This window comes from Lepidothrix coronata, unplaced genomic scaffold (assembly GCF_001604755.1).
Source record: "Lepidothrix coronata isolate B3197 unplaced genomic scaffold, Lepidothrix_coronata-1.0 Scaffold275, whole genome shotgun sequence".
NCBI lineage: Eukaryota > Metazoa > Chordata > Aves > Passeriformes > Pipridae > Lepidothrix > Lepidothrix coronata.
The window spans coordinates 890,688-901,508 of record NW_016690455.1 but is presented as its reverse complement, the minus strand read 5'-3'; the positions used below and the strand labels follow the sequence as shown (position 1 = coordinate 901,508).

Sequence of the window (10,821 nt, the reverse complement as noted above, 5' to 3'; positions counted from 1 at the left end):
ACTGGCTCAGATTCTTCCAAGATCTGATTAATATTATGTACAGCAGCAATGCTTTGGGTTAAGGATTAGGTCTGCAAAATTACATGTTTACCAAAGTGCAGCCTAAATTGTGTTCTCCACCAATATGGACACTTGACTGGTGTGTTTGAGGACATCCACCATGTTGTTCACAATGAATGTTGTATCTGGTTTCAATCCATTTTTACACTTCTGAGCAAATTTAACATAAAGCCTGAAGGCGGATTTCCAAGCTGAACTTCCTAGACAGTGGCTTTAGGAAGAATTAGAATCAGCACAGAAAAACCTCTACTTTATATCCTCTTCAGAGGATTTTACAAAGGAGAAAATAACAAGAAAAGGCAGTTAGGATGAACTAATATACTTTCTCCAACAAAACTGTGATGATTTGTGTTGCAGAACTGTGATGTTAATTACCTTTACAGCTTGTTTTATTAAATTACCTGGATAGCTTGTTTTATTGAGTGGATCAAGACAGAGGTGTGCACACCAATTAGACCCAGGACATATGATTATGAGAACTAATTGAGTCTCTTTGGTCCATTGGATACCATTTCTTATTACTGGCAAGATTTCTTGGACAATGCACAAAGAAAGTGTTTTAGCAACCAAGCTCAAAGTTATTTCTCTGAGTTAATAATACTTTTTAGTGACTGATTCTAGTTTTGTTCAGCTGGGAGACTCCTTGCATCTTTGTCCCAAAATTATGCCATGTTCGGAGATTAAATTTTTGGGTATACTTTATCTCGGCCTGTGTTACAGAAAATGCTCTTTAAATTGAGTACCTACAACTTTCTAAACCAAAAAGGAGTTAATGTGGCCCATAGTCTTTATTATTAGTTGAGCAGTAAGAATGAAAAACACCAAGGCCTTTTTTTTGTTCCACTGAATTGGCTGATGTCTGTGTCTCTGGAGTGCTGTAATAAAGGGGGACGTTTTTAGGGCACAAGTCACCAGATGGTGCTGTAACACACAGGTTTAGATTTTTTTTTTTTTTTTTACCAAGCAAGCACTGTTCAATTTGAGGAGAAATATTGTGGTGTTGGTTTTATGATACGTTTTCTATTCTGGAGAGCTCTTGCAGAAATTTGAAAAAAAAAAATTGCTCCTGTGTTTTCCCTTTGCCTACAGCAAATAGATGGGGTAGAACTGTTTTGTAGAAACTTGCCTTTAGTGTTGAGGGAAATATCTGAAAGGGAAAGATGCCCAAAGGCTATTTGTGATCCACATTGTAGTTGAATGACTTGGAAATCCCCAAAATCCCTGAGCTAACTCAGAGAAAGATTACAGTCTAGTCAAGGCACGATTCTATGATTCTGTGATAAGGCAGCATATTTTAGAGTTTGCAAAGACATTTGGGCATTCCCATTAAATCTCTAATGGTTGGAGTTTGAAATACTTTTCCAGGGTGCAGATGAAGTAATTGAAAAATTATCTAATTATGTTTACGTAATTTGCCCCATAGCCCCTGACTTCCCAAACTGGCCCATTGATGTGTTGCAGTAAAGCTCCTCAAGGATAATGACCCAAAGTACCCCCTAACACAAAATCACAATCATTTAGGTTGGAAAAGACCTTTAAGGTCATCAAGTCCAACCATTAAGCCAGCAGTGCCAAGCCCACCACTAACCCATGTACCCAAGTGCCACATCTACCTTTTTATTAAATCCCTTCTGAGACAGTGACTTCACAACTGTCCTGGGCAGCCTGTGCCAGTGCTTGACATCCCTTTTGGTGAAGAAATTTTTTCCTAATATCCAACATAAACCTCCCCTGGTGCTACTTGAGGCCATTTCTTCTTCTGCTATTGCTTGTTATCTGGGAGAAGAGATCAACTCCCAACTGGCTACAGCCTCCTGTCAGACAGTTGTAGAGTGTGATAAGCTCTGAGGAAACAATAATCATAAAGATGCTACTTAAAAAATATCTACTCTCTTCAGGTGTTTATTTCTCATAAAAAATTTAAGAAGATATTCAAGTTGTATCTACTGGGAAACTGATGTAGTAATTATTCAGGTTTCAATCTAAGAAGAAAATAATCTTTAGTAACATATTTCTCTCACAGAAGTAATTTGGAATTGCAGTGTTAATAAGAACTAGCAAAAATAACTGATCAGACTGTAAGTTCCTTCCTCAGTCTCCCATCTCACATACTTTATTTAGTGTCATGTATGCAGCTTGATGAAAAGCTAATTTGGAAACAAACATACAAAAAATCCTATGAGTAAAAAGAATATTGTTAACATTTGGAACAAAAATGAAAGATCTTCCTCCTTTATGTGAATTACTTCTATACCTGGAATGTGTGTTGCCTTTTTAAGTCCACAATAAGCCATCCCTATTTATATCAATTAGTTCCTTACTAACTTAAAATCCCATCAAAATCAAAGAGTTCATGTGGGGAATAAACTGCTACTGAAAATGAGGAAAGTTATGGGAACATGTCCCATCTGAATATAAAGCATATCAGTTTTCACTGACTTTCAACAGATTTAAACTAAGGAGTCAATATGCTAAACCTGTTAATTTTCTCATTGTTATTGAACACTTTCAGATGAACTGACAGAGAAGTTGCAGTTATTCTAAATGAGACTCAATGATTTCAATTCCTTCATGGAGGAAGGTACCTGACAGGTCCATCTCTTTAATCCGTACTTCTGGATCCCAGCAGTTCTCTTGAATAACTCTAAAAACCTTTCCGTCCTTCATCATCTTTGCCTGTCCCTGTGAAATGACATTTTCATATATTATGAATGTGACAAAGCAGTACATGCCAATTTATAGTTGCTTGAGTATATTGTGGTCCCTAGGGAAATTCAGTGACAAAATATTGTTCTTTTATTTTTGTGCAGTAGGTATTTTTAAACAAAGACTATTTTAAAAATAGACATTAATTAAACAATCATTTATAGTTCAGATTTAGTCTTCGTAATAAAAAAAATCCCCTTTCTATTGCAAGGTGTATCATTCTATATTTATATGGAAAAGATATCAGGTACCTTAATCCGAGTTTATCCTCAAACCAAATTTTGACCTCAAAACAGTGCTCTAATTAAATCTGTGCTAAATTTTCCCTTTGGGTGTGTATATGTTCCCTTAATAGCATCACAGTGATTCCAGTAACTACAGAAATAACTGTACAGCTCAGTTACTTTCAGTCCAGTTGTTTCATATCGCCATTGATAATGAGACAAAAGCAGACCTGTTATGTTGTCTTCAGGTTATGTTTTCTCCTTGGGAAAAAAAAGAATTATTGAAGAATTTGTGTTTGGGAAAAAAAACCCAAGCAAAACTTTATCACAGTATAAACCCATGACCTCAATTAGTGTAATACCTTTCCCATATGCCACCAATTCCCAAATGTATGAAGTTCAAGGTATTATCACAGTCATGAAATATAATATTGTTCCTTTATGAACATGGAAACCTTTTAAACTTCATTTTTTCGTTGATTTGTGAATTGTTCGAAGAGGTTGAGGATGTACAGTGTCATCACATTAAGCAAAACAAATTGTTAAGTTGGAGGTACCCACATGCTGTTATGAACATGGACAGACAGGCACACCAGGCTTTCTGCTGGCTGACACTTGCACAAATGGATGGGACACAACTCATCAACACTTGCAAGCCCTGAGTATTTCCCAGCTGTTTGAAGCTACTGTAGGGATAAGTGGGAAGGGATGAAAGCCAGAAGATCCACCTGGCGCTGTGCATTTGGGGTGGGTAAGTGAGGTCATGCAGCAGATGCATTGGACAGAGGAACACTCCACCTGCAGTTAAAAATTGAACATCACATGAGAAAACACGGCAGCTACTCCTTCACCTTGGCATTAAACAGCTCCGTGCAAGGCAGGCTCCTGACCCTTCAAGAAAGGGAATTCTCTCTCTCCAAAGGCCACTTTGTTTTTCCTCACAAAGTCGGTGTTATTTAGAATTGTCTATTTTTCTAAAGAAAAAACCCTGTTAAATCAGAACATCTGTTACTAGTACACCCAACCAGAGGGATTTCTGTCCCCTTCTGAGAAGTCAGACTGTTCTTAAGCTTGAATTTGTTACTAAGTTCACACATTGTTCACAGATACACTGTGATATAATATACAGATATAATGAGTATTTCAAAGCTCTCCTCAAAAAATCTAACTGTGCTGCCCTGGCAAACTGTAAAGTTACTTGTTACCTGTATCACAGGCTATGAAAATTACTTGAAATATCATACCTACAAAGTCCTGATTCTCCAGTAAAATACTTCAGACTCTTGTAAAATTGGTTTTCCAACCTGACGGAAAGGTTTACTCTGGCCATACACTCCAATTCATTAAGAAAAGTTTAGTGCATTGCTACAGGTTGTCTAATAAACAAAAAAACATTTGGGGTGTGAGAAAAAGGCAGAGTAGAACCAAGCATTGCACCACACATGAATAGATTGCATGGATTTTACTATTCTATTCTATTCTACACTACTGTACTCTATCCCATTCTAAACATTATTCAATATTTAATGCTTTAATTAATTTATGTGAAAAGTAAAAGAGACTTATTTCAGAATTAGGTCCAGCAGGCTGATTTGGTTCAGCAAACTACATTTAAATGATTCCATTGCTGAACTACTCAGCCACATTCCAAATTGTTCTTTTTTAAACATGCATGTAATTGTTTTCTTCCAGTTTGACTCTGATGCTTCTTCACAGAATGATATGAGAAGCCTTTGTTTGTTTGTTGTTGTTTGTTTGTTTGTTTTTGTTTTGTTTGTTTGTTTGTTTTTGTTTTTTAATCTTAAGAATTAAAGAAAATTATTAAATTATCTCCAGCTTTACATATCTGAGCAGGATTTTATTTCGCCATGCACTGCTTTTCATGTAAAATTTTCAGACAGAAGTGGGCTGGACAGAATTCTCTGCAGAGGGTATCAGGCTATTATTGACTTGCCACAAAGTTCCTCTGCTAACTATTTTTAGCACGGAATTTCACCATCAGACCTGTAACAAACAGCTAAGCTGCTAAAAATGTGTCCAAGCATTCTCTCCTTCCTGCAGCTCCCACATGTCTCAGGAGCTGTGCCATCCACAAGTTGGTTCTGCAGGTGGCTTGTTCTCCCCTACTGTGCCTGCTTACACTCAGATCTGAAATCTCAGCATAATATTTGTTTGCTCCTCATTCTTGGTTTCAACCTTCATATTCTGTGGTCCTTCTCCACACATGGTTGTTAGGTATTTTACAGCATAGCCTTGCATGTAATAGAAAGGCAAAAGTGTGTATAATGTTAGGTTGCAATAAATAGACATGGTGTTGTATCTATTTAATCAGGCTTTCTCTTTCTTTCTTTCTCTTTCTTTTTCTTTTTCTTTCTTTCTTTCTTTTTTTCTCTCTCTCTCTCTTCCTTTCTCTCTTTCTTTCTATTACCCAGCTAGTGTAAGCTTATATGCAATCACAATGAAGTAGGATTTTGCAAAGTGACAAGGGAATGAGGGAATATCTAGTTCCACTGAAATTACCAGGCATTATATACTTAAATACTTTGGTACCTGGAAGATGCCAGTCTTGCTTCCCTAAAGGTGAATTTCTATAGAGAATGAATGAATTGGTCAAACCACAAAAAGGAGCAATGAAGAAGATCGGATACTCTTTTCTTTATAAGGGTACTCCAATAGGGAGAGGCACTGTCACCCTGAAAATGCAAAGTAGTCAATCCTTCTGTCCCTTATCCCTCTAGTTTTCAGTATGGAATCCCTGTATTGAGAGAAGAATTTCAGAAGACAGTCAGAGATTGTGAGTTTCATCTCTCAAGAAAAAGGTTCTACTGAGGTATATTAGGACTTGCCCTGCTATTACTTCATAGAATACAGAGCTCTAGAGAAATCTGTATCAGAAACAGAACCAATCTTATTGCCACTTCACTTCTTAATAGATTTATTGTGGGTTTGTGTTCTTGAGGACAACACAAGATTAGCTTAGAGCACCAAACAGCCCAAACCTTGCAGTGATGATCCAGCTGTACCCATCCACCATATCCATATCTCTGTGGGAGAAAGAAGAAAAAGGCAGTGCTAGTTAGCACTCTGTAATCACAACAACAACAATTACTACTACTACTACTAGTACTATTATTATTATTTGCAGTTCTTACAATCCAGCAGTACCTCATTCAGGAGAAACACGTGGGCTCAACTTTGAGTCTGAGTAGCCCCACTGACTTGAGCAGAAGTGCTGAAGTTGAACCAGACCTGATTAATGCTGTTTGTATGTGCAATTTTAGCTGCCAGTTCAACAACATTTTTAAACAACTTATTCCAAAATGCTCAAAGTCGCTTACTATATTGAGACCCTAATTGGAATGATTTTAACAGAGAAAAAATTAAATTAAATATTTGGCAGTATGAGAATTGAGTTGACTACTTTGCAATCTGTGATCAGTTAATCATTAGCACAGAGACGCATCGATTCCACTTTTCAGCTTTCATGATTCAGCAGCAGGACTGAAGGTCAGCCTCTTGTCTATTAATATTTAAACAGCCAAGAGTAGCTAAAGAGGAGAAGCTTAGATGCTCATTGATTCTTCCAGAGAGATTCAAAATCGGTCATGCAAAATAGCAAAACCTACATATGAAGCTGATTTCCTCTTACTTTCATGAATTAGCAGATGAGAAATAAGTGAAATTTTCAAATATCAGACTGGAAACAATGCTCAGAATTCCTATTTTTTCCATAAAGAAACATTTAAAAGTAAAGTAAGTAAAAGCAGGCATTTCTTTCACTGAAATGTAAACAATTTGGATACAGTCCTGAATTTCCTGTGATACCAAATCATTACTTAATGCCACTGTGAATTTTCCTAGTGCAGGTGTGCAGAGCCAAGCCTGACTTCAGCCAGTCAGAGATTCTACAGACTGAGGCTATGTAAGTTTTATTTAGCTATGTTTAGCTATGCATATTTTATTTAAATTTATAAGGTTATATATAAAAATATTGAAACTTGGGGGAAATTTAGCTTAAACTAGCTCTGTGCTAATTCCAATTACAAGCTGTGCAGAAAACGAGTACCTTAAAGGTGCTGAAGGAGCACAAAGGCAATAAAGAAACTCACTGCTCTGTTTTTGAGCTTGTTTTCTTCTTTCTTCCCTGCAGTTACTAGCTGGGTGCATTGACAGTCCTTATTTCATTTTTTATACAAATTTTTGTACTTATGTTGGGTTCCTAAGCTGTTAAATATGTATCTTGACAATTGAATTTTCTAGGATGAAGGTTCAGTATTTATAAAGCTGGAAACAAGAAACAGAAGCTCAGCACTAAGTAAATGTGTGCATGTCAGGAGACTTCTTGGTTTTCCATGCATGAGATGTAGACATCTGTGTTAATGGCTTGAATTTTCAGAAGACTCCAGGGAATTCTGGGAGGTGTTTTCTGCTCTGGGCCCATTAATAAACCATTGAGTGGCTCAGAACAGAGGAACAAAAACTAGCAGATGGAAATTACCTTTTAAAAATTTGGTATTTGCTTCTTTATCTGTGCTTTAAGAAATGCAACACTGGCCTACAGTGTCTACCATGAGTGAATTCTTGATGTACATCTTGGAACATCAAGGGATTCTTGGGATCATTTCATCCCAGTGAATTTGTTGCCCTTTTAAAGTATATACAGAAAAAAAAATTTTAAAAATCCTTTAAAAATCATATAAAATCAGAATAAGGGCATTTTATAGGTGTTTTTATAAGACTATTGCACAAAGACAACAAAATCTGAAACAACCAAGAGTAATCTGTCTTGTAGTCTGTTTATTTAAACTCCTGTCCATTTAAAACAGACATAATTGTTCTAGAAAGGGTCTGTCCTCCCACCTGCATTATCAAGTGTATATGTGTTTTACGTCAGGAGCTCTTAGTATTACAAACAGGAGGTTCAAACAGATATTAATAAACACCTTCCTAGATAAACATGGAAACAAACATTCCTTTCCAGGAAGTTTTATGTATAATGGTGTTATTTTTTACTCCTGATGAGGAAGCAATCCTATGTATGTTTTTAATGCCAGATTTTCTCATAATTTTTTTTTTCTAATATGCTGTTAACATTTTCCAGCTGTTCTCTTGTCTAATATTGGCTGATGCTGGACTGTCATGATTAAAATCACAGAAACACAGCGCTGATAGATATGAAACCCTTTCAGATATACTACTTTAAAACATAAGTGACACTCTCTGTTCCTAAATACATTTCATGGGATCATGAAAATATGACTGACAAGAATAAATTTATGTCACTGAATAATAATAACAACAACAATAAAAAAATAATAATAATATGCAAAGATTCAAAATTAAGACAAATTGACATAGCTTCAGTGTTCTGACAACTGAGATTTTGTATTTTAAAAACAATATGCTACTTCCTTCCAGTAACTGAAAAAATAACAGAAATCATCATCATCATCAATTAACTGTACTTAGAGTGACCCCACTCCTATTGAAGTTAATGACTTTCATGCCTGGGGGTATAAGATGTGAATGATTTTTGTCTTAGTTAACATTAATCTTGCCTAATATTTGCTTATTTATTTAATTTAAAACAAACATGAATACTGTTTGGGAACAGAACATCTCCATTTTTATCAAGATAGTGGAATTTACACCTCATTATTTGACAATTTTAGGTCAAAAAACCCAAGGAAAATGGGAAGAATTGCTTCAGACTAAATAAAGAGTGGGGAACAGAGCCAGTATGACATCCCTTTCTTACTGAGACTCTTGCTTTGCAAAGTAATGCATACAAATATTTTACAACTGAAAAAAATCAAATTATACAAAATCCTAGAGATGTTAACCACAGAACCCTTCATTCATTTTTCTTTCAAAAATCACATGGGTAGAAATGGTTGCTGATCACATAAGGCATTGAATATCTAAACTCTTTTTACCTTTTTCAGGTCAGGCCATTCCTTAGGTAGAATGTGGCTATGAATATCAATTTTCATTTTGGAAGTATCACAGGAGAAGCACTCCTTGAATGATAATGTTTTCTGTGTGAATGCTACCGTCCTTCCTGTCCCTGGTTCACAGGTTATTAACTTTGGCTGCTGTCCAGATCCACCTGCTGCCTTACCAGGAAGGCTTGGTCCAGTGGCCAACCAGAAGGCCTAAATCCCAGAGGAGTGGCTCTCCAAAAGAACAAAGGCTTCTAGCAGAAAGTCCCTGTTAATACACAAACTACAGCTGACTGAGGGCAAAGGGAAAATACATATTTATATTGGCACTATGAAGGGATTTATTTTACACAGAAGCTAAAACGAAAATTTCTGGTTGAAAATCACTCAATAAAATTGAGTTAGAATAGATGTATTAAGCATGCTGACTTGAATTTCCTCTTTTCTGCCTCTCAGATCTGAAACTGTAGAGAACATATAATGCAAAGAATATGTAATATAACCCTGGTATAGACAGTCACACCTCCCCATGTACTCTCTTTTTTCTCCCCTTGCATTTTCTTTAAAGCTATGTAAGAAAACCCCCACAGAAATATTGAATTGTAGATAAATCTCTGCTCTGCACTTTATTTCCCCCTTCTCATTATTGGTTCTTGTAGGATATTTACACAAGCTCCTGCATAATGTCGCTCACAGCCTTTCAAGCTGGCTCAATATACAGCAATACATATATATAGCAAATATAGCAGTTTCTGTTTCCTAAGTTAACTGCAGCTATCTCAGATTTTCTGTGAAACTACATCTCCTCTTTTGCTCTTTACTCAATTTAGAATTACACTTCTTTCCTCGAGATACCCTTGCCCTTTATTTGTGCTGTGTTTTTCTCTGTTGTTTTACTTCCTTTAGAGTTTTATTTCAATGTATTCTACTCACACAGTGACCTCTTGTGAAAGCCGGATAACCATTTCCTGATTAATTTTTTTTTTTGTGAAAAATGCTGGTTTTTTTCCAAAACTAAATGCTCTTGTGAATCTTGCAACTTCAAATTAAGAAACGTGAAAAACAAGTGGTACATTTTGTTTCATCTGTTTTCTGACTTCACTATTTTGTTTGGGTTTGATTAAATAAAAATGGACTCTTGTATTTCCCTACTTGTTCACACATTAAGCAAATCTGTTTTTGATTTGGTCAGGTAAATTTCTTGGATTTATTCTTCAAATCAACTTCTTGTGACGGGGTTGGTTGGATGGGTTCTGCAGCAGGAATGACTGAGTGTTCAAAAGAGATGGGAAGCAGCAGCTTTGAGAGAGTATTTCCTAAATAAAGCAAGTCAGCCAAAAATTTACTTTAACAGATCAAATCCCTGAGATTGAAAATAGCAATTACTTCCATCTCAAAATCAAAATCAATGTCTTCATGACCAGGCTGCCAGGTTAAGCAGCAAATTTGCTCTCCTGCTCCCAAATGTGACAGCTCTGCTCTGTGATGTGGCACTACAGTGTCAGCCTGTTGACAAGCAATGTTCCTGCATGTACTACACCAGACATAAGAAAGAAGTATTGATTCAGCTGTGAGGACTCTGCATCATGAATCCACAGACGTGAGGCAGACAGCTAAGGTGAGTCCTTCAATAAAGAGATGTCTGGAAGACAATTCCCTATTTAAGCATAAAAACAGAGGTACTAGTGAAGGAGAGGGGCAGGAAGAGCTTTGTGCATCTGAATAGTATAAGACACCCAGTTTCTTAAGTCACCTTAGCTGCAGGATGCCATGTAGAGCTCAGCTGCATTTCTCCAACACTGTGTGTAGTTTTCCTCAGTTCTAAAGAAAGATGTAGTTGTTATTTACTGCTCCCAAGACACAGCTCAGCTTGCAAACAGTGTAGTACT

The 10,821-nt window shown here is 36.4% G+C and overlaps 1 protein-coding gene and 1 long non-coding RNA gene across 2 annotated transcripts; one reads left to right on the top strand and one right to left on the bottom strand.

The window, feature by feature from the left end:
- Positions 1 to 2,580: 2,580 nt before the first annotated feature.
- Positions 2,581 to 9,035, bottom strand: ACMSD (aminocarboxymuconate semialdehyde decarboxylase). Its single transcript, XM_017836321.1, has 3 exons — positions 8,927 to 9,035; positions 5,990 to 6,034; positions 2,581 to 2,742 (listed from the first exon to the last, which is right to left on the bottom strand). The coding sequence occupies exons 1-3, from the start codon at positions 8,981 to 8,983 to the stop codon at positions 2,596 to 2,598; spliced, it is 249 nt and encodes an 82-aa protein (XP_017691810.1). The 5' UTR covers positions 8,984 to 9,035; the 3' UTR covers positions 2,581 to 2,595.
- On the top strand, positions 6,131 to 9,343 carry LOC108507940. The gene is made up of 3 exons (XR_001878300.1): positions 6,131 to 6,743; positions 6,857 to 6,912; positions 8,936 to 9,343. It is a non-coding gene; the product is annotated as an uncharacterized LOC108507940 (long non-coding RNA).
- Positions 9,344 to 10,821: the final 1,478 nt, after the last annotated feature.

Excerpts from the sequence above, each read along its gene's own strand:
- ACMSD (XM_017836321.1), bottom strand. The coding sequence starts at position 8,983 with ATGAAAATTGATATTCATAGCCACATTCTACCTAAGGAATGGCCTGAC. Across the intron at positions 6,035-8,926 it reads AATGGCCTGACCTGAAAAAG|AGATATGGATATGGTGGATG; the intron begins GTAAAAAGAGTT and ends TTTCTCCCACAG. Across the intron at positions 2,743-5,989 it reads AGCTGGATCATCACTGCAAG|GGACAGGCAAAGATGATGAA; the intron begins GTTTGGGCTGTT and ends GTCATTTCACAG.